General features: G+C 57.1%; 2 protein-coding genes across 4 annotated transcripts in view; one reads left to right on the top strand and one right to left on the bottom strand.

Moving 5' to 3' along the window:
* Positions 1-22,446, top strand: part of PI4KA (phosphatidylinositol 4-kinase alpha) — a 96,218-nt gene that overhangs the window by 39,747 nt on the left and 34,025 nt on the right. For both annotated transcript variants that reach the window (XM_068563728.1, XM_068563729.1), the window contains exons 12-19: positions 172-272; positions 830-959; positions 1,690-1,822; positions 2,808-2,903; positions 3,264-3,447; positions 3,861-3,964; positions 5,768-5,936; positions 7,664-7,714. In XM_068563728.1, coding sequence (XP_068419829.1) covers positions 172-272; positions 830-959; positions 1,690-1,822; positions 2,808-2,903; positions 3,264-3,447; positions 3,861-3,964; positions 5,768-5,936; positions 7,664-7,714 — 968 coding nt within the window. The remainder of the gene's footprint in view (positions 1-171; positions 273-829; positions 960-1,689; positions 1,823-2,807; positions 2,904-3,263; positions 3,448-3,860; positions 3,965-5,767; positions 5,937-7,663; positions 7,715-22,446) is intronic.
* SERPIND1 (serpin family D member 1) lies at positions 11,923-21,291 on the bottom strand. 2 transcript variants are annotated; one of them, XM_068563591.1, is made up of 5 exons: positions 21,271-21,291; positions 17,646-18,541; positions 14,656-14,929; positions 13,074-13,218; positions 11,923-12,668 (listed from the first exon to the last, which is right to left on the bottom strand). In XM_068563591.1, the coding sequence occupies exons 2-5, from the start codon at positions 18,523-18,525 to the stop codon at positions 12,477-12,479; spliced, it is 1,491 nt and encodes a 496-aa protein (XP_068419692.1). In that variant the 5' UTR covers positions 18,526-18,541; positions 21,271-21,291; the 3' UTR covers positions 11,923-12,476. The 2 variants fall into 2 exon arrangements, with proteins under 2 accessions (XP_068419692.1, XP_068419691.1); XM_068563590.1 differs by lacking the exon at positions 21,271-21,291 and adding an exon at positions 19,074-19,193.

The following is a 22,446-nucleotide window of genomic DNA, read 5'->3' as shown; positions in this document are numbered from 1 at the left end:
CACAGCAGCAGGAAAGGAGCAGGGACGCCCACCTCCGACACTTTGTGGTGGAGCCGCTTCTCAGAGTTAGTGAGCCCGGGGTTTAGTCACGTTCTATTATGACTGGTGAAGGCGTCTTTGTGACCACTGGCCTTTGCTAAAGGTCCGTACCCTCCTCTGTTCTGAACTTAGGTGCAGAGAATCTGTGCATCAAGCTGTCTGAGAAGCTGCAGTCCAAGACATCCAGCAAGGTCATCATTGCTCACCTGCCCTTGCTCGTCTGCTGTCTGCAGGTCAGTCTCACAGGCCCCGGTGGGGGTAGTTGGGGGCGCAGTGCTGATGCCCGTCAGCAGGGCCTTCTTGCCATGGCCAGGCTGTGGCGGGCACCAGCAGCGAGGTCTGAGCTGCTGCCTCTAGGAACTTGAACTAGAGTCTGCTGTGGACAAGCTCAGTGCTGGGAGGCCGCTGCTGACGGCCAGCAGGCTTTCTGCGAGTGGGGTCCAGGCACAGCCAAGTCCTGCGTTGTGGAGGCTGCCCTGCATCTGCCGGGCGTTCCCAAGGCCTCGTGCCAGCCTGCTGTGCCGAGACTCTGACCTTGTCCCAACCCCACTGACTTCACGTCTGCCGTTGTGTAAAAGTAATGCTTGGTGCCCTTTCTCCCCTAAGGTTCTTCCAAAAGAGATGGACACACTTTAACAGTGAATCTCGCCTTTGGGTGGAGAGAGTCCCAATCACCCCCTTTCTGTCTTTGTGCCCCATGGCCGGGTGGCCCTTGGAAGTCTGATTGACTTGGTGTCTGAGGGGGTGGGCACCTCCCCCGCGGCCCCTGATGGCCCGCTGTGCGTTGCAGGGCCTGGGCCGCCTGTGCGAGAGGTTCCCGGTGGTGGTGCACTCGGTGACGCCATCCCTGCGGGACTTTCTGGTGGTCCCGTCCCCCGTGCTGGTGAAGCTGTACAAGTGCCACAGTCAGTACCACACAGGTAACTGGCCGAGAGGCCACCATCCCTGGGCTGCTCCTCCACCTTTTCCCCGCAAGTCTTCCCCTGCACAACCCCCTGGGGTGCCAAGCCTCCCTCCCGCTGCCACTGCCCCAGGCCCCACTCCAGGCCTGCTCTTTTTGGCACCTGCTCTCTCTGGGGCATCCTGCAGTGTGCGTCCCATGTCCCGACGCCGGGCCTGGAGCTCCGTCCCCTCCCCTGCCACAGGCCCAGAGCACGTCTGGTGACCGATGTTAATTAAGTACCCTGCTGCGCGCTCAGGCGCTGAAGTGGTATCACCATGCTGCCCCCAGTCCCACCAAGGTGGGCGTTTTGTCCTCTCCCTTCAGGTGGAGAGACTCTGAGGGCCCTGCTCTCACGCTTGCCCACCCTTCCCGCCTTCCTACACGTGAGCTGGATGCCCTCAGGCCATGCCCTTGCCTTTCTGCTGGGGCTGAGCTCCTAGGGGCCAGGACTTCTGAATCATTTCTTAAGACGTTGCTGTTTTATGTATTCATTGCTTTGTAACCTAAGTGTGCTTCCTTGATTTAAACATTTGTTTCATCCTTTCTGTTCTCCGACACTTTTGATTCTGAAATGCTTGGTGAAGTCTTTGTAAAGTGATTGCTTTTATAGCTAAAGATGATTACATTTGATTTTGGTTTTGAATTTCAAACACGGGTATGGAAAGTGACAGGCATAACCAGATACATATTTGAATATTTACTTCCAGTTGCCGGCAATGATATAAAAATCAGCGTAACCAACGAGCATTCCGAGTCGACCCTGAACATGGCGTCGGGGAAGAAGAGCCAGCCGTCCATGTACGAGCAGCTGCGGGACATTGCCATTGACAACGTCTGCAGGTGGGTGGCCTCGGGAGGTTGGGGAGACGGGGGCGGGGTGTCAGGCAGAGCCAGAGACGTTATTGCTCAGGGAAGCTTCTAAACCTGCACTGGATCCGAAAAGGGAGATTGCTACATGTTAAAGAAAAAAAAAAAATTTCCTGCCTTTCTTTTCCTGATCATAAACGTAATAAAAAACAGAGAAAACCTGTGATGTGTAGAAAAGTAGACAGAAAAGAATTATCCCTTAGCCCATCATCCAGAGAGATGACATGTGGTCCTGTGTCATCTTGTTTTCCGTGTGATTTTTGGTATAAATGAGAGGTTTTATGTGCCCTAGTGTCCCTTCGACACCAGCTCCATCTGTGTGAACTCTTGCTGTCCACACTTGGGGACCAGATACATTCTGATTTGCAGGAGATGTACCTCTCCTTGTCTGAGTCCTGGCACCTCGCTCTCGGGGCCATGGGGCTGGAGCCCAGCTACTCTGTCAGACTGTCTTCTCTGACTTTGTGGCCTGGGAGCCAAATGTGTGGGGAGCGAGAGATGCCTGTAAGATTTCATGCTCCTCAGGGCTGTTAGGTTTCCCCTTCTCTAGAGCATAAGCATTTCTCCATATTATTAAAACCTTGATATGTAATTTTAACATTCCCTCAGCCACTGTGGGACCATCTGTCTTTCGAATCAGCTATTGGGACTTTTGTTGAGAAACAGGGAATTTTAAATTGGAATTGGCATGAGTATGACACCCTGAAGGAGACCGTTCTGGGCAAGATAATGAAGTTACTATTTTTAACTGAGATGCTTGTCAAGAGGTGAAATCTACAGCTGTTCTTTGAATTCATTCTGTGTAATGATGTTCATTCAGATTTCTGGGGAAAGAGTATTCAGAGCGGGTCTTTAAACCTTGCAGACCCGAGACAGGAAAAACTCAACCAAAATCAAACACAAAATGCTCATCTGGTTATTCTGATGCCTCATTCTGCTTGGCCTCCTCCTTGCTCAGGTGCCTGAAGGCTGGCTTGACTGTGGACGCAGTGATCGTGGAGGCCTTCCTGGCCAGCCTCTCCAACCGGCTCTATATCTCCCAGGAGAGCGACAAGTACGTCCTGTCCTGTCCCGGGGGTTGGGGGCGGGGGCAGCCGGTCCTGTGCAGGCTCATGGGGCCACTGGCATTCGCGCGTCTGTGCCGCTTTCTGGCACGGAATGGCGTCGGGCATTGAGTCTGTCCCGCGATGTCTGCTGAAGCCCACCTTGGAACGTCCACCCTGGACACTGGGGGAAAAGACCTCTGTCTTCCCGCCTGGTGCTGGTGATTGCAGATCCCAGGCTGTCACTGTCAGATGGACGCTTCCTCTGAGAGACTGATGACCCTGGGGTCCAGGTCCTGGCTTCCGGCTTCATTTCCCTGCTGCGTGCTAGAGCACCATTCCCAGGGCACGTCTGTCCTTCCCTCCCGTAGGGATGCTCACCTGATTCCGGACCACACCATCCGAGCCTTGGGCCACATCGCAGTGGCCCTGAGGGACACCCCAAAGGTCATGGAGCCGATCCTGCAGATCCTACAGCAGAAGTTCTGCCAGCCCCCCTCCCCCCTTGACGTGCTCATCATCGACCAGCTTGGCTGCCTGGTCATCACCGGAAACGTAAGCACGGCCGGGAACCCACTCTCCCTGGGCACGCTTCGGGAAACTCCTTGATTCCCAGGAACGTAAAAATACAGATTAAACTTACCCTGCAGAAGAGTTAAATGCTCCCAACCTTCTTACCACCGAATGGTGAGATTTTTTTCCAAGTAAAGGAGAATAGTGTAATGGTTGCAAGAGTGCCGGAGAAAGAGGTTTAAACTATTTTCTTGCTGATGTTAATAGAATAGAATGGAAATGGAACCTATTCCATTCTTGGTGTTTAAGTTGAGGTTTGCATAAACCTTTAGGAAGGGCTGGCCTTGATGCTGTTTCAGGCCCCACTGTCCCTGGTCCCCAGTGTGTCCCCTCTGGGTGTCCATGGAGGGCGCTCCCAGAGGAGATGTGGTCACGTGTCCCTCACTCTTTTCCAGCAATACATTTACCAGGAGGTGTGGAATCTCTTCCAGCAGATCAGCGTGAAGGCCAGCTCTGTTGTGTACTCTGCCACCAAGGATTACAAGGACCACGGCTACAGGTAAGTCTTCCCAACCTCATTGTTGCTCTCGATCCTTCAAAAATGTGAGATGTGGGGACTTGTCTTTTAAATAAACATCTCTTCTTACAAAAGCACTACATGTTAGAAATACATGTACCCAGGCGGGAATGACCCGCACAGGGCCGCCCCTGAGCTAGCACCTCTGAGCTCCTCACCCAGTGGGCACAGTGCCCCCGGGTGACCGTGTTCTCACAGAGCAGCACCAGCCTTCCTGCCTGTCGTCACCTTGGATGTCAGCATGGTGTCCATCAGGTGGCAGCACCACAATCTGTCTGGCCAGCCCTAGGCTGCACATTAGGTAGTTTTCCAGTGTTTCTGCTGGTCGGTGCTGCATACCTGTGCGGTCTCGGATGCTCGCCTCAGGGTGGATTCAGAGGGCAAGGGAGGAGACGTTGACAGCCTTGGGTGTATGATGTTTGCGTGAATCCTTGCCCTCCCCAGGGATGCCCCAAGGACGAGACGCGTCCTTCTGTGTTTGGAGGATCTCATGGACTTGGTCAGATGAAGTCAGGAGGGTGGTGGGCAGGGCGGAGGTTCTCCTCTCCCCTCCTGACCACTCCACCCAGGGGAGGGGGTGGGAGTGCGGCTGTGTGACCTCAGGACATGCTCACCTTCTCTGTGCCTTAACTTCCTCACCAGCTGTGTGGGTGTATGAGGCTGTGTATATGCATGTGACAGCTCTGAGCACAATGGCTGCTTCTCTGCCTTCTCACTGCCGCTCCCACGGGAGCCCCGGCCACTGGAACGCAGGACTGGCCTTGGGGGGCCGCCAGCTCACCTCCCTCTCCTGTCTGTCCATTCTGGTCTCCGAAGTGACACCGACACACAGACCAAAACCTCTTCCCCTTGCATCTCGCTCCTAGAGCGGCTTCTGTGCCTCCTCGCCCCTCCCCTCCCTGTCTTTCCTTCTGACCTCTGACCACGCCTCTGCCTCGCTGCTCGGCCTGTGCCATGTACGGACTTACCAGTTCCTCATCTTCTGCCACATTTCCTTCCTAAAGCACTTTCTGACAGTGCCACCCACAGTGACTGGTCTCCCGCCGGAGGAGGCATCCACTGCCATCCGTTTCCCCCCCAGAGATTTGTCTGGGAAGGGGTGCCTTTTGTCCCAGCTGCCATTGCCCTGTGATTTCGGGGGCAATGTGCTACGTGCTTCACAGGGACTGTTTGATTCCCCCACGCCCCACGAGGAGGGAATTATTATCCTTGTTTACTCAGGAAGAAACTGAGCCTTAAAGACTTGAGCTACTTGGCACAGCCCGGCTGCGGCAGCATCCAGCACTCAGAGCCCGGCCGCCCTGCTGGTGTGTGGTGTCAGCTTCCTATTCAGGGTTTACGTGGGGTGACGGGGTCGGGGCAGGTCTTCAGGACCACTGAGCACTTCCTGAGTGTCTGGTGTGAGCTGACCCTAACCTCAGCCCCAGGTGGAGGAGGAAGTGTCGTCAGAGTTTCCCGGGTGGTGGTGATGAAGGGAGATTGTAACTGGAGGGGAAGTGGGTCCCCTGGAAGTGCCAGGGAGCGACATGCCCGTTCTCAGCTGCATGGCCGCCCGGGCACTTGGAGGAAGTGTCCCGAGACAGTCAACACGCCCCAACGCGCAGGCTCCTAGAAGCTGAACAGTCCCTGGGCCCCCAACTTGTCTTGGGGGAGGTTGGGGTCTCTTCCACAGCAGCTGACTTTCCTTCAGGGCTGGTGTCCTCTGGTGGCATGTCCCTCGCCTTGGGGGTCTTCGTTCACAGTAGTGGGGGCCCGCACTGTGTCCACGTCACTTCTTTCTCACAGGCACTGCTCGCTGGCTGTGATCAATGCCCTGGCCAACATCGCGGCCAACATCCAGGATGAGCACCTGGTGGACGAGCTGCTCATGAACCTGCTGGAGCTGTTTGTGCAGCTGGGGCTGGAGGGCAAGCGGGCCAGCGAGAGGGCCAGCGAGAAGGGGCCGGCCCTGAAGGTAGGGCTCAGCCCCGGGCACCGCCTTGAAACCCTTGCTTTCTCCAGTTACCTGGTGACGTCAGGAACGGGGGACTGGTTCCTTCCCGGGGTGCTGGCGGGAGTGAACAGACAGACAAGGGGCTGCCCCTGCAGGCTTAGCAGGACAGGCATGGGAACAAAAGAGGGGCGTCGGGTGGTCTCAAGGCCTCTCTGAGGTGGAAGCGAGTGAGCAGCAGCCTTGAGTGAAAGTCTCAGCTAGGAGGGAGGGGCTGGTGCAAACAGGGCCTGAGACCCTTTGCCCCGCTCAGCCCTGCCTTGCTCCCCGCCACAGCAGGCTGGGCCACTGTTCCTCTGGTCTCCTGAGTGGGGCCCAGCTCCCTGTGCACAGGAGACGGGGGCTCGAGGTGTTGGGGAGGCACCCGGAGCCCAAGGAGGCTGAGGCTGTACCCTGTTGAGGGTTCCAGGGCCCAGCTCCCCCCCACCCCACCCCCGCCACTCTCACTGCATCTCCCGGGCTCAACACTCAGGTGTCCTGTTTCGTTCCCCGGCTGGGGTAGGGGCTCCCTGGGTGCCGAGCTGAGCTTGCCCATGCACCCACCCCCCAACGCAGTGACAGACCAGGTGTTGTGGGGCAGCACTGGGGGGTGGGGTGGGGTGGGGACTGGCCAACACGCTGACCACCAGGAGCTGAGGACAGAAATCAAGAGCTGGGGGGACACCAGCTTAGGACTCTGTCCCCACCCCTGCGCGGCCACGGGGCCTCGGCAAGCTGTCCCGACCCTGTTCATCCCTGAAGATGGAGCAGCCCTGCTGCAGTGGGCAGTCGATGCCCTCATGGTCAACTGAGCGGCTGGGCTTCCCGAGCCGGGCTGCTCCTCATGTGTCTGGCCAGGTGGCTGACTTTTTACTTAGTTATTCTTAAGTAACCCCCAAATTTTCCCAGACTTGGAAAGAATGTGTATTCATTGTAGAAAAGATACAGAAACCTATAAATAGTAGAGTAAAAATTTCTCTCAGATACAATCGTCGTTAACCTTTTGACAGATTTTCTCCTAGGTGTTTTACGCAAATCTATTTATTGTACGTAGTTGGCATTGTGTGAGAACATTCTTTCTTTCTTTCTTTCTTTCTTTATTTATTTATGACTGTGTTGGGTGGGTCTTCGTTTCTGTGCGAGGGCTTTCTCTAGTTGTGGCAAGTGGGGTCCACTCTTCATCGCGGTGCACGGGCCTCTCACTATCGTGGCCTCTCTTGTTGTGGAGCACAGGCTCCAGACGCGCAGGCTCAGTAATTGTGGCTCACGGGCCTAGTTGCTCCGCGGCATGTGGGATCTTCCCGGACCAGGGCTCGAACCCGTGTCCCCTGCATTGGCAGGCAGATTCTCAACCACTGCGCCACCAGGGAAGCCCAGAACATACTTTCTTACATTTAACGTTTGATCTGGGCACTTTTTAAGGTGACAGTGCTTTTCAGAGCGCCGTCTCTGTAACAGCTTGTGATATTTGTGCAGAGTTGCTGCGGTTTATGTAATCCTCCTGTTTGACATTCAAATTGTTTCCCTCTTTTAAGATTTTCCCTCTTTTAATCTGTTAAGATTATGCGTCTTTATACATGTTTCTCTGTATATCTTTTTCATTGTTTCGTGTAGATTAAGGAATTTCATGACACTGTGTCAGGTTTTTTTTTTTTTCCTTTTCAATGAAAGAAGCGCAGGCTCATCAGTGACTCAGTTCTGTTCTCCTCCAGGCCTCCAGCAGCGCCGGGAACCTGGGCGTCCTCATCCCTGTGATCGCTGTGGTGAGTACCCGCCCATTGGTGTCTCGGACTCAGGTGTGGTGCTTGTGCTTTGTGCTGCCCAGAGACCTGCAGCGAGTTCCCTGAAAGGTGCTGTTCTGAGGCTGCAGGGATCCTGCATCTGTGGCTGTGTCTCGGAGCTTCTGCGACTGGCCCGTGGGCATGTGCCTGCTGTGGCCTCGCTGTGTCGCTCCCTTTTTCCATGCCCGGCCGAACCCCTGGCCAGCTGACCAGGACCCTACTGCCCGTTCCTCGGGTGTGGGGGTCTGACTTAGGTTTTCCCTGAGCTCCCGCCCGGCTCAGGTGCTTCTGACAGTGGCCCACCGGTGCTGCTTCCAACCTCTCCCCCGACCCCCAACCCCCCATGGTGAACCTGGGGCCTCTGGTTGGTGCCTGGGCCTTGGGGCTGCAGCCCTTGGTGCCCTGTCGGGGATGGCTCAGGCCTGTCTCTGCCGCAGCAGTGCCGCAGTCAAGGGCTGGTGTCTGTCTTGTCCTGTCTCATCCTGCGGCCACTTCTTCCCAAGTGGCCCATACGGATGTCACTTTTCCTGGCCCAGGCGTTCCCAGCTGCCAGACCTGAGCCAGGCCCGCGTCCGGCTTTGTTTCATTGGTGATTCTCGAGCTCCCACTTAGCCTGCCTTCTGCTTAAGCCCCTGCTTCCGCCTCCAGTTCTCCCTCTTCGTTCGAGTCTCGAGCATTTACGTGGGTGTCCCCGCACGTGGAGGGGTTGACCTCCGGCTGCGTGGTGACCCAGGGACGTCGAGGCCCGGTGGGCGGTTGGGGAGCCCTCTCCTATCTCTGCAAAGTGGTTTCAGTCCCTGCTTCTGTGGGCATTCGTCATTTGAGTCTGGGGACCGTTGGGGGTCCGGTGTCAGCGGCCAAGGCGGATGGAGGCCAAGGTGGATGGGAACTGGCAGCTAACTGGCTTATGTTCTTGGCTCTGATAGTGAGACTGATAGTCGCAGGCTATGTCCGGGGAGGGTTCTGCCTCAGGCCACCCCCACCCTCTGCCTGTCCCCTCCTCCCTGCCCCGAAGGTGGCTGACTCAGCTGGGCTCCAGGACAACATCCTCTCCCCAGGCGTGCTGTAGGGTTGGAACTCGGGCTTGCCTCATGCCTCCCACTTTCCCTGGGAGCCCTCCCACCTCTCCGTGCGGTCAGGGCCCCCACAGCCCCTTGAGGGCCTGTGGGTTGCTGGGACCCTGACGGTTTATACCAGCACCCACAGGTCGGTTTCTAAAGATGTCATGGTTGACGTCGACTCGCTCACAGTGCGTTGAGAAGCGCCACGAGGACACTTTGTTGGCCTGGAGGGAAGGGCGAGGGGCATGAAGTCCTTGGCCCGTGGACGGCTCCATGGAGAGCAGGTTTGGCAGACAGGGAGCACGCCTGGGGGGCCTCTCAAGTTAACGAGTTCTGGGATATTTGAGCCCCACAGTTCTCTGACCCGTATGTATGCCTGTGAGCTTGTAAGTGTGCTTGGCGGTTGTTGTTTGGAGTTTAATAAATGCACGGAAGAAATCTATAGGGGACACTTCGCACTTTTGGGGAGCGATGACTTGTAGGTTTGGTTGGGGGCACACCAGTTTTATGGTCACTGGGGCTGGGGTTGGACTCCTGGCCCTGCATGTGGGGTCCTGGGAGAGTGTCCCAGTCTCTCCGTGCCTGCTGTGCCAGCAGAGTGTCTCAAAAAGATGGGGTGACCCTCTGCGGGGCTGGCGCGTCAGGGCAGGCAGATATGTTAGCAATGATAGGCTAGCACACGCTCACCTGAAACACCCGTGTCTCCTCCGATACCGTGACCTTTACTTGAACGGAATAAGTATCGTCGTGTCAACAAGTTAATGGTTATATTGTGGGGGAGGAAACAAATATTTGATTCTGTTGCTCAACACAGCCCAGACGCCATGGTTCTTGCCTCTGCTCTCTGGGTCTAGCCCTCACCCTAACCCTGGACCTTCTGGGAGAAGCTAACTTCCATAGTTTTTTTGTTTGTTCGCTTGAATGTTTTATACTTCTTTTTTTTTTTTTTTTTTTCCTAAATTTATTTATTTATTTTTGGCTGTGTTGGGTCTTTGTTTCTGTGCGAGGACTTTCTCTAGTTGCAGCAAGTGGGGGCCACTCTTCATCGCGGTGCGCGGGCCTCTCACTATCGCGGCCTCTCTTGTTGTGGAGCACAGGCTCCAGACACGCAGGCTCAGTAGTTGTGGCTCATGGGCCCAGTTGCTCCGCAGCATGTGGGATCCTCCCAGGCCAGGGCTCGAACCCATGTCCCCTGCACTAGCAGGCAGATTCTCAACCACTGCGCCACCAGGGAAGCCCCTATACTTCTTTTTAAAAATTTTTTATTTTAAAGAAAAAGATACTCTGTTTTGGATTTTTCGATGACGCAGTGTCTTCAATGACTTAGTTGAGTGGACGTGCCGGTAGGTCTGGGCAGGAAGCATGGGTTTCTGCCCTAATGCAGCTGTTCCCTTATCAGTGATCTTGGGAGCCTGGGGTGGGGGCGCCAGCTCACATGGCCTCCGAGGCTCCTTCCTGCCTGGGTTTGGTGGTCTTTGTCCTGTGACTCTGTGATGCTCTTCAGAAATGTCACTGATTCCATTGCTTGAACCTACAGCTGGAGACGTAGTTGCCCCGCTGTCACGAAGCGCGGAAAACGTCCGTGCACTCCGCTCGGCCGGGCACCCGGGCCACTTGCAGCTTGTGTGGCCTTGGACAGGTCATTCTCTTGGTGCCTGTAAAAGGATGTTTGGGGACTAACACTTTCAGGTCATAGACCTGTGTGAAAGCTGCTCCCTCTTCCTCGTAGAGACGGCGTCTGTCCTCAAGGGTTTGCACTTCACCTCAGGAAGGGAAGGGGGAGGGGCCCAGGTAGGCCCCCAGTTAGGGACCCCTGGGCTGGAAGTGGTAACCCAGGCACTGACCTGAACCCCTTTGAGACAGTAACCCACTTCATCCTCACAACAGCCTGCAAGGTAGGGACTGTGTTATCCCCGTTTCACAGACGGGAGACTGAGGCACAGAACTTGCCTCAAAGTGCCGGAGCCGGGAGTGGAACCCAGGCAGCCTGGTGCAGACCTGTGGTCTGGGTTCATATCTGCCGCATGGAGGCACCTGGTTTCTGAAGGGGATCCAAGGGCATTCTGAGCAGATTGAGGGGCTGGAGCACTCTGACCCTTGGGGGTCGAAGAGGAGCCTGGGCCACGTGTCTTCATGCCTTCTGGGTGGGGGACGTGGGGAAGGGCTGAAGGTGGAGTCTTGAGATGCGCATGGGGGTGTGGGGGAGGAGCCAGAGGAACCAGCAGCAAGACCAGAAGTGTCAGACAAGCCCAGGACAGGACAGTATTGACTCAGAATAGAGGAGGACTTGGAGAGGGTGGTCAGCAAGCCCAGGTTCCCTGAGAGGGCAAGAGGGATGACAGGGAAAGGCCCCCCCTGCCCTGGGTGGCAGACACTGGACGGGCCCTGGCTCAGGCAGTGGGGAGGGGGCAGGGGGAGAGGGTGAGGGGTGAAAGCAGGGCCGGGGTGGGACTCAGGCCTGCAGCTGAGCACGCCCCCTCTGTAACAGTGGAAGCCCCAGGTTGGTGTGAGGATGGGGATAACCCAGCCTCCAAATCGGGGAGCACTCGTGCACCCCTTTGCTGCCTGTGACTGTATCAGTCTCGCTGGGTCAGAAGCCCTCTGTGGAGTCAGGCCAACCAGGCTTCGACCCCAGCCCACTGCCCACTGCAGGCCCGTGGGGTCCCAGTCTGACGGCCACACGCGTGGCAGTTGTGAAGCCCCCGGCGCTGTCCCCCGCCCCGCACTGTGGAGGCCTTGCACTCTTCTATCTGAGCAGCCTGTGTGGATTCCACTGGTCTTGCCCCGGAATCAAGGGTCCAGAAATATAGTCCTTGGATGTCGCCTGTTTTCTCGAACCAGACCCATCACAGGCACGTCTGAGGGTCTCCGTGTGTCTGGGGATGGAAGCTGGAGCGTGTGCCGCACATACAGACTGGTGTTTCCGGAGCCCCCAGGCAGCTCCATCCACGTCCCCCCGCCCCCAGGATGCAGCAGCACTGCCACGTCTGAGCCCGAGGACGTGCCTGCTCTGGGTCACTGTTGGGCACTCAGGTCACTCTGTCGATGTCTAGCACTGCTGGGGTGTCAGCTATTTTGAATGTGGCCTTTTTTAGTTATCTGACCTTATAAAAGTAGAATTATACCCAGTAAAAGTGGCGATATTTATTTATCTCTAGGGTGGAAGGCATGGCTACGGATACATGCCGTCCTCTGGGCGGCCGTGAGGTGAAAGCAGGTGCAGAGACATTTAGCCTCAATTCAGGAGGTTGGGCCTTGAGAGGACTGAGCCCGAGGCCAGGGCATCCCGGGCCTTGGGGAGGGGGCTCGCTGTCAGCACTCTGGGGAGGGGGCAGCTCCTGCCCGTGTTCCCTGTCAGGTGGGAAGCCCTGGGGGGGAAAGGCTTTGGGTGACAGAGTAGGGGAGGGGGGCTTCTGGGCCCGGGGAGGGGTGTGCTGTGAGAGGTGGAGGGAGCCGGTCTGTCTGGCGCCGACACCCTCTAGGAGACAGCCACCGTGCTGCAGCTGCGGTGACCTCTGGGCTGTGCAGCCCTGCTGGTGGCAAGCATCGCGGTCCTTCATCCATGTCTCCCAGAAAGGTGGCCTGAGCCACGGGGTCACCGCCCCAGCACCTCGTGGTCATTGTTGGAAGGGAAATGGAATTGCGGATGCCCCAGAGCACTCGAGACGCCCCGGCCTCCACCGCTAAGACCTGGTGGGGTTGGCAACCCGGCCCAGGAAGAGCAGGCAGCCCGTGCGGTGCTCATAGACAAGGAACAGGAAGGGCCGGTCGACGCTGAAGCGGACCTGGGTAGACAATGGCATGAACCCCACGGCGGTCACGGCCGCAGCCTGCGTGCCTTCCTCGTCCACCATGATGGTGCCTTGGTGCTTGAACTGCGTCAGGACAAAAGGGAAGCTGTCAGATGGTGGTGGTCACTCACAGACGGGCAAGTGGGGGGAAGTGTCGTGTTCTTCAGGGAAGGGACCAAGCGACTGCAGGGGATGCGTGAACATGGCTGGGCAGGATGGCCCTTGGGACTCGGTCCTCACGCATCAGCTGAGTGTGGTGTGAATGGTGTCACCTTTGCACTGTGCACCATGACCACTCAGGGCTGCCCACAGTGCTTTGCGGGCAGGATCGTGGCCCCAGGACCCCCTGCTCATGCTCTGGGGCCTCTGCCATAGCAGGCCTGCTGGGCCGGGGTGCTCCCGGGCACCTGCCTTCTCTCTGGTATCAGCAGGGGCTCCAAGGGGGGCAGACCCGGGGCGGGATGGGGACGGGCAGAGGACGGGCATTACCAGGTCGATGACGATCCTCTGGTCCGAGATCCCTGTCATATTGCTCTTCCTGTCGAACAGCGCTGTGACCCCCAGGGACCGCAGGGCCTCCACCAGGTTGTAGTCTTTTTCTAGCTTGAACTTGGGCAGGAGTACCTCCCGTGTCCTGGTCAGGGAAGAGAAGGGCCGGTTCTACTAACTGCAAGTTGCAGAGGAATCACATTTCCCCTTAAACGTCCATAAACACACACACCTGCCTCCAGTCCATGTACCACAGAATTGACACAACACTTCTTAAAATGCATATCCTCGTCCTGCCATTGGAGGATTTTGGAAAGACCATCCCATTGTAATCCCAGCACTCAGAATTGAGGCATGGTTACTGCTGTGCGGTCATGTCCTCGGTACTGTATGGTTTGTGTCCTGCCAGCCAGGCGGCAGAGCTGTTACTGGCTCATGGCTCAGGCATCTGATATCATTCTCTCACTAGGGTCCCTGCTTTCAGGCATTTGTTATTTTACTATTTAAGGAGCTGAAGTGCAGGTCAGTGCACTTAAAAAAAGAGTGCTTTCTGTACCAGCCAGCGCTAGCGATCTCCATCCTTGACGGCGCTTGTGGGGCTAAGACGCCAGACGCACCCCCTTCTCAGGAGCTTCCTTCCCTCTTGGTACGCCAGGACCCCACACGTGAAGCAGCAAAGCGTAAAGACCGCCTGTTAGCATCCGTGTGATGAGAACAGGCCTAACCACTGGGCCATCCTGGAGGAGGGGGGACAAGATCTGGGGGCCCTGAGCAGGGCCTGCTGGAGGGAGCGCAGGACTCCGGGCAGGAGGGCAGGGAAGAGCAGAGCAGCGTGTGGACCAGGCTGGGCAGCGAGCGGGCTGCATCCTGTGGGTGGGGGTCCACAGAGAGTTCGCAGGAAGAGGGAAGTGGGGACGCTGCCTGGTGGCCGGTGCCAGGTAGACGGAGCTTGGGACGACAGGCTGGTCAGGCCCCTGCTGGCTCAGGGCGAAGGTCGTGGGCATTGAGGTTAGGAAGGAGGCGGGTACAGAAGGGACAGGTTTTAAGGAGAAAGTGACAGGGCTTGATGCCTGCCCAGCTGCCTGGGCAGACCTACCCCTAAGAGCCTGCCTGTCCCTCAGTTGCATTTCCTTGTATCCTGGTCCTGGAAGGAGGCCCAGACCAGGTTCAGTTGATAACTCGGGCCCGGTGGGATCCAGGAAGACAGGGAGGTGACATGTGCGTCCTTCCTGCCCTGATCCAGCAGCGCAACCTGTGGTCCTGACTGTGAAATGGTGAGTGACGCCCTGAGGGGATTTGGAGGACCTCGGGGCTTCTCAAACTGGGTTGAGGGCTCGTCTTGGTTCTAGGCTCACAGCAAGTGACCCCAGGGGGTCAGGGCAAGTGTGTGGCAGAGCCGGGTTGCTCCTGCCCCCACATCACAGAGTACAGGTGCATTTCTCACCAACGCTCTCTGGTCACCTCTCACCAAGTGGAAAGTTTGGGCTGAAGTCACAGCGGCCCAGGGGGCACATGCCCCTCTCCCTAAAGTGACTGCAGCCCCAGCATCTCTGGGCCCCCATTCCCCTGGCCCCAGAGGCACCTGTTTGTCATGCTCTTCTGCCATCTCTCCACCACCTGGGGCTTCAGCTGGGCCTCGAGGGTCTTCATCCCGGACAGCTTGTGCGGGACCACCACCAGCATGCTGATGCCCCCCATGTACTCCAGCCGCAGGACGTCGCAGTCCAGCTCCTGGTCGCTTGCCGCCAGGAAGGCCCCCTTGGTCTGCATCATGGGGACCTTAACCACCTCTCGCTCGTTCAGCCGGAAGTTGTGGTTGTGTGTCATTTCCGCTGGGAATTTGTTCACCCAGGACCCTGTGAGGTCAGCAGAAATGGGCTTTTGTTTAAATGCTCTCTTAGAGGGTTTGTTCAAACAGGCTGCATGGCCCACCCCCACCGTCTGAACCCACAGGTCTGGTTTGGGCCAGGAGTTTAAGTTTCTCACCGGTTCCCAGGCGATACTGATGCTGCTGGTCTGGGGACAACACTGAGACCAGTGTGCCAGACCAGTGTGCTGGTCTGGCCCGCCCACCACACTGAGAACCACTGTTTTAGAGGCTTCTCGTAGGAAGCGGATGAGGGCAGATGGGGTGAATAGACCAGGTGAATGCTGGGTTAGATCCTGGCACTAAATAGCACATCACCTGCCTTGCCTGGGCCTCTGCGTGTCTCTCTGTAAGATGAGGGCCCTGAGCTCCCATCAGCTCTATGGGGACTGACTGGACGCCTGGGGAGGCAGCACTGCCATTGCCACCTTCACTTTGGATTTCGGGGCAGGTTCGTGTGCCCGAGTGGGAACGTGTCTGTGTGGCTCTAAGATGCTAGTAACTGGAAGTGAGGGCCACCCGCCCACCGGTGAGACTGGCCTTGTGCCAGACCTCCAGCCCCTTCCTGTGCTACCTCGTCTCCTAGCAACCGTGAGGGGTGGTGCTTTCACCACCCCCATCTCACAGATGAGCAAGCAGAGGGAAGAAGCCAAGTGACCTGTTCAAGGTTTCCAGCTGGTGGGTGGGGCAGGGGGTCAGAAAAGCAGGAGGCTCCTGGGGGAGGCGTAACAGCAGGGCCTGCCCTCCTCTGATCTGGGTCCTTCTCTGGAGCCGGACTCCGCCCAGGGCTGCTCAGCCCTGTGAGTCATGCATCTAGGCAGCTCTCTGCGGGGGGCCACCCTGTGCATGGTGGGTGTGAGTGGTGTCCCTGGCCTCTCCCCTCCCCCAGATTGTGCCATTTGCCCTGGGGGAGACCCCCTTTCCCCTGGGCTCCAGCCACGGCTTTCCCAACTCTGCTGTAGCTGCCCCGCCTCTCCCGGGTTCTCTCCTTCCTTTGCTCCTGAGGCCCAACCTCTGTTTTCACTGTGTTTTACAGAGTGCTCGTAACATTTGAAATTAAAATCAAAGTAGTGACAGAGATTTGGGAGCTAGAGCTAAGAGTTACACATTCAGACTCTGTTGTGATATGCACCTGTAAGAGCTGGTGCTGCTGGCGTTTCTCTCTGACTCCCAGCCCTGACCCAGCAAGCCTTCCGGTGTGTGGGCAAGGATTCATGTGCCCTGCCGCCACGTTTGCCATCTGCGTGACCCTGGTTCCTGTGTTGGGACGTGTCCCTGCCTGCTCTGAATACTGACTGCGCTGAGGCAGAGGCTCTGGAAGTCGGGGCGCCCACACGCTGGCAGAGCTGAGGGCTGAGGGCCTCGGTGCCACCCAGGGGTCTCCCACTCACTGTCAAAGTCACCCCTGAACACAGGAAATTGCTCTTGAGTGTCACTGGCAACATCAAACCCACTGAGCATGTAACAGTGGGACTTGCGAGGCCACACGGATCAGGGAGTGAGACCAGGGCTGACCTCCAGTTTTCATTCCCAAACCTGTCCCGCCAGCCAGGGATGAAAGGACATGTGTGTGTTCACTGAGTACGTCCCATGTGCCTGTCACGGGCCTGTTGGAGCCTCGGCCTGGACCCACCCACCGCGAGGCTGACGTTGTGCCTGGCGTCGGGGGAGCCAGGGGTCTGGCTCAGCCTCTGAGCCCTTCCTCCTGTCTTGGCTGCCTCCCCCTGCTTTGCCCTTTGGCAGCATTCCGCACAGCCGCTGGGGGCCTCGGCTTGGGCACGGAGCGGGTGTCCCGGCCGGTGGATGCTTTGGCCCCACTGCCCCTGAGCCACTTCCAGGAGAGGGGCTCCCTGGACCCCCGTAAACCATGCTGGAGCTGACCAACCAGGGAACGTGGCCTCCCGGGACTGACCTGGCCGGTGCCCACTAGTCCTTGGTGGCAGAGGGGAGAGTGGTTGCGTGTCACTGCACTAGTGTGCAGTGACCCCGCTCCTCATGTCTGCCCTTGGCTCGCTGGGCAGGTGGAGGGCAGTAGAGGTTTCTCCTGGCTCAGGTCTCACCAGGGCATTTTAAAAGCGAGGCCTGGTATTTACAGACCCGTGCCTATTTATCTCTAGGGTCCCGGGGCTCTGTGTGTTTGTGTGTGCGCGGGTGTGGGTGGTTGGCGGGTGGGGGGAAGTCCTCCTTAGGAAGTGCCTCGGTGCTTGGTGCTGGCCCGGAACAGTTGCTCTAGACATAAGGGTTGATTTCCCCGCCCCCACCTGCCTGGAAAGGAGTGGGGGTGTGAATGTCAGTTACTCAGGGTGAACCTGTCTTCAGCCTTTTGTCCATTGGGAAAGGAAACCAAAAAGCTCAGATCCAGGTTGACCTGATGCTGGAAAGGTTTTTTGCATTATTCTGATCTAACAGAGGCTGGAGCTTGGCTCTGCCCCTTACCGCCACCTCCCCGGAGCAGCGTTTTAATTCCCTGTCTGTAAAATGGAGACACTCATAACAGTGGCAGTCTCTCAAGGCTGTGGCGAGGCGTAAAGCGCAGGGTTTCTAAGTGTCAGCCGCCCTGTCACCTCATCAGGACCTTCCCTGTCCCTGCGAGCTGACCCCATGTCTGGGTTTCCCAGGGGAATGGAGGTAGAGTCTGCAGTTCGGCCCACCTGTGAGCTGAGAGCGCCCGTGCATCTGCCCTGAAAAATGTCGCCGCCTCTTACCTTTAAAGTAGATGCAGTTCAGGAGCATCATCTGAGTCGCGGGGTCCGTGTCCTCCAGCACGTCTCTTATGAGGCCCTTGGTGAGCCGCGAGATGTGCTGGTTGGTTTGGGAGATGAAGGCGGGATCAGAGAAGTCAGCCGCCCGGACCTCGGCGAAGTAGTACTGTCGGACCTTGGCTCTGAAGTCGTCCAGGACTGGAACTTGCTTCTGAATGTACAGGTCGCTGACGGACCGCAGCGTGTACCCGAAATTCCTCCGGAAGAGGCGGTGGGTCAGCTTCCGGAACAGGTTGTGGACGGTGCCCAGCTCGTATGTGGTGCTGGCGTTGACAAAGTCGGCGAAGCGCAGGGCAGCGTGTACCTGCTCGTGGGTGTCCCCCCGCAGGCCCAGGGAGAGCATGGCCATGGCTGCGGACACACCTACAGGCGCCAGAAAGACATTGTCCGAGGCGCCGACCCGCTCCTTCAGCGCCCGGTAGAGGTCTAAGGCGAACTTGGCATTGAGGAGGTTGAGCCGCTGGATGCGGCTCTTGCCCGGGAAGAGCTGGAGCACGCTGCCGGCGCCAGTCCCAGGATCCACGGGCGAGACCGCGTCCACGATGTCGATGTAGTCGTCATCCTCCCCGAAGATCTTCTCCAGGTCCAGGTAGTCCTCGTCCTCTTCCCCGTCCGTGATCCACTCGTTGGTGACTGTGTTCTCCTTGTGGAAGTCGGCAGGCAGGAGGGGTCTGCTCAGGTTTCCACTCTTCAGCTGCCCCCACCGGGGGTCCGCAGACTCGGGGTCTCCCCCTCTGCCATCAAGCTGACCCCGAGGGCCGAGGTTCCCACACACGGATGCCAGGAGGAGGGACACCACGAGAGGGTGCAGCAGGCGCTGCATTCTGGCGGAGCTGGAGCTGGAGGGAGAGCAGGACGTGGTGAGGGCAGCCTGGCAGACTGCCCCCTCCCCACCCTACACACACACACACACACACACACACACACACACCTCTGCAGGCCCCCGGCCACGACCCAGGAGGGGCCCCGAGGGTGCTAGTCCCTAACCATTTTAGGATCTGCTGAAGATAAAACAGACGCCTGACATTTTGTGTGGCTTCGTGAACCTGCCTGGAGGACCCCTAGGCCCAGATCAGAACCCCTTGTTGAAAGTGTGCAAACCCATAGGGCTCAGGGGCCCCAGGGAGTTTCCTTTTCATTCATTCACTGAACTTTGTGTCCCTTCTTCAAATGACATATTGGGTGGGCCCTGGAGGCACACAGGTCCCCCAGCCGGATGGGGGCCCAAGTGCAGTAAAGCATGGCTCACAAGGACACTGCCGGGGGGCGGGGGGGGGGGCAGGCAGGCTGAGGCTCCGCCTCCTGTGCTAGCAGTTATTTGGAGTGGTTTAATCTGTGTGATTTGGACTGTGTCTGCAGTGCAGGGATCACCTGGGGGCCCAGTGGACATGGTGGATGCCAGTCTTCATGCAGCCATGGGGGATGAGGGTACACCTCGCCGCAGGTGTACGTTTTCTCCTTCAGTCGGCTCCCACTGCTGTCAGGAGGGACCAGAGCTCTCCCACTGAAGTGTTTCTGGCTGGGGTTACAAATAGTCTCACCAGGTGTATAGGGTCTGGGTCAGGGTGCTGTCAGAAAGCTCTTACTGAAGGCCTGAGGGGCGCGCCCTCTATTTAAGTAAACGAGGCATGTTTTTAACAGATACTGTGGGATGAGCCGTCTGTCTCCCATCCCTCCACCTGTCACGTCAGTTTGGCTGCCAGACGGCTTTGTCCTTCTCTTGCTTCCTTCCTGGTTGTGAATTGCATCCTGGGAAATGAGCTATTATTCAATGCTTCTGTGTCTCCAGGACAGTGACAGCAGGTGTTTATACTGGGATCAGTCATGCAGGATCTCAGCATCCCTTCTAATCACCTCAGAAAGAGGAGAGTGTCTTGTCAGGTTTGTCATGTGTGTGACAATCTGGTACGTTTTTGAGGACCAGAATGTCTGCTTCCCCTCCAGGCCAGGTAAGAATCACTGGCTCCTGTTAGGTAAATATCGGGACTTGTTAGGCCTGAAGATGGTGTGCTGGCGATGGCAGTGACTCTCGGCGGAGCCTCTTCTGGGTGCCAGTGCTGGACCAGGGGCTTTGGTGACTCAGCTCCCCGCACTGAGCATTGTGCGTATCCGGGGTGCTGAGCCTGCCTGAGTGTGCCAATGGCTAGATTAGACCCAGGTTAGTGGAGCCCCTTCCCTGCGTCCAGGGCTCCGCCTGTTCGGCCTGGAGTGCCAGCACCGTTGTCCCTGCCCCAGTCCCCACCTCGGCTCTTCCCTGCAGCACTGTTAACACAATCAGCTTGCACACTCCTCTAGTCACGACATTTTGGAGAGGGAAAGTCACATGGTTTCTGACTTGGAACCGTCTGTTGTCTTTTCCTGTCCCCTTCCCTCCCCCCAGCCTGTAGCCAAGGCTGCCACACACATTGCCTGCACTCAGGACACAGTGTCTAATGTGTGTGGCTGCCAGCGGAACCGGGCCCAGGTTCTGGGTAGAACTGGGCGTGGGTATTGATAGCAAGACACTGAAAAAGTGAGAAAAGGAGAGGTCTTCTTGCTAGGCTACACTTGAAAGTATCCTTCTCAGGTTAAAATAAGCTTAAAAAAACCCAACTTGAATAAACAAGAGTTCAGGAAAAGGAATCTGAGACCAGATAGGGAGGCAGAGGTTGAAAACATTCGTGTCTTTCTGCTCCTGTATTCAGATAGTACGTGTGGAAGCTTCTTGTACTTGCTTCTTCCTATTCCTGTATTATACGATGAAAAGCCCAAAACACTTTGCATTATGCGCTCATCAGAGGAAGCAGAAGGTATCTCATAATATATCTCGTTTTATGTGGTAAAAAATTAGGTACCTGAAAGGTAAATCTTCCTGTTGTTTTGCCATTTAGTATCACAAGAGTTAAAGAAGATACTTTAAAATTATCACTAGGTTGTGTTTAAATCCAGATTACTATCTTTGAAGAGAAGCAGTATTTTTTAAAGGGAAATCATTCAAAAGTTTGTTTTTATGGGCATTTCCTGTGGCGCCTTCTCAGGCTGGCTGCGTGGAGCGGGGCTGGGCTTTGTGGTCCCTCGTCCCTCCTGGCTGCTGTCTCCCGGCCCAGACGGAGCGGGGGTAATAGAGCTGTGGACACTCTTCAGGTTGAAATAACTTCAGGCTCACAAAAGAGTTGAAAGCACAGCACAGAGAACACCCGCCCTGTACCCGCGTCTCCAGACTCGCCAGGTCTCTCTACGTACACTTGTGTGCGCGTGTGTGACACACGTGTGTGCGCGTGTGTGACACACGTCATTTTTCTGAACCATTTGCGATGCCCCAGAACTAGGGTGCCCGCCCACAGCCCCCAGCACCATTCCCAGTTCAGGTCCTTAACCTAGCGCAGTCCCTCCTCCCCGGTTGGCTGACAGTCCCACTAGTGTAACTGACAGAATGTTATCATAGGCAGCTTAACAAAACCTCTTACCCTTTCTAAGACGGTGTAGAGAGCATTTGAATGTAGCTGGATAGAGAAGCAAACCAGTTACCCATCTCTAACCACCTCAAATAAGAATTCATAATCGGCAGAAACGTTAGAAACCTACTTACCTCTGTGCTGCTGAGAACTGGCTTTGCAGGGACAGAATCGGCCAAAGTCACCAGCAGGCTTCAGTGTGACCTTTGGTGCCGGACTGCTGTCGTGTTTTCCAAAGTAAATACATCCCAGATCAAACACCGCTCAACTAGCTTTGTCAGCACAAAGCCCTCATTGTGTCTTTGGTCACCGCCGAGTGGCTTATGACTCCCAGTGTTTGGAGGCCTGACCGTCTCTGTGTGGATGAGCTTACAGGAGCAGCCAGGACACTCTGCGGCCCAGGGCTTGGTTGCGTCGGGGGCGGCAGCTGTGATGCTCCCCTGGACATGGGGGCCCCTCTTGCATCTTCCAGCTCCGAGTTCTTCCTCTAAGTGATCGCAGCTCCCGACCTCGTCCTGGGCTCTGGGGTGACGTGCCTGCTAGGCAAGGTGTCCCCACCCTCCTGTGAGCTGTCCCTCCATGGACAGTGGAGGGGAGGGTGCAGGTAGAGACTCAGAGCACAAGGAGACCCTGGCCCGGGCCTGTCTGCCATCTACAGGACATGCAGCCCCGCTCTGCTGTCCATTGTGGGATAGCCAGGGCCGTACTGTGGTGCTTCCCATGCTCACATCCACTCAGGTGTTCGCAGGAGGCCGTGGCGCTGTGATCATTTCTATTTTTAGCTTGTGGTGGGTTTTTTTGGGTTTTTTTTGGTCACGTCGCACTATTTGCAGGATCTTAGTTCCCTGACCAGGGATGGAACCCGGGCCCCGGCAGGAGGCAAACCCTGGCCAGCACCTAGCCCATACTTGGCACTCATAGATCATAAGCATTTGGACCGCTGAGCCCCCCTCGCTGCAGGTTGGTTAGCGCTGTGTGGGGGCTCGACCTCCCCTGGGGACTCTGGAGGGTCCACCCGTCCCCCAGGCGTTGTGCACACATGTAACCATTTTCCATACCGGAGGCGACTCCCCCTGCCACGCACTGGGTGGGACACCATGGGGACAGGGACGCAGGGACTCCAGCCTCACCCCTGCCCCCGAGTACTCTGCTTTTACCTTCTTCACACCCTGGGGCTCTGCCCAAGGTCACTGTGCCGCCCGCCACGGTTCCGGCCCTTGGGCCTGGTGCTCCTGTGGCCAGGCGGCTACTCCCTGTTCCCTGCCCGCCTGTGAACACCAAGCGCCCCATCCCTGGGTCCCCAGGAGCTC

This window comes from Eschrichtius robustus, chromosome 14 (assembly GCF_028021215.1).
Source record: "Eschrichtius robustus isolate mEscRob2 chromosome 14, mEscRob2.pri, whole genome shotgun sequence".
Taxonomy (NCBI): Eukaryota; Metazoa; Chordata; class Mammalia; order Artiodactyla; family Eschrichtiidae; genus Eschrichtius; species Eschrichtius robustus.
The sequence above is the reverse complement of the archived record's forward strand: the minus strand, read 5'-3'. Positions and strand labels throughout refer to the sequence as shown.

Excerpts from the sequence above, each read along its gene's own strand:
- SERPIND1 (XM_068563590.1), bottom strand. The coding sequence starts at position 19,111 with ATGAAGACTGGCATCCACCATGTCCACTGGGCCCCCAG. Across the intron at positions 13,219-14,655 it reads CAGAAGAGCATGACAAACAG|GACACGGGAGGTACTCCTGC; the intron begins GTGCCTCTGGGG and ends TTCCCTGACCAG. Across the intron at positions 12,669-13,073 it reads AGAGGATCGTCATCGACCTG|TTCAAGCACCAAGGCACCAT; the intron begins GTAATGCCCGTC and ends GTCCTGACGCAG.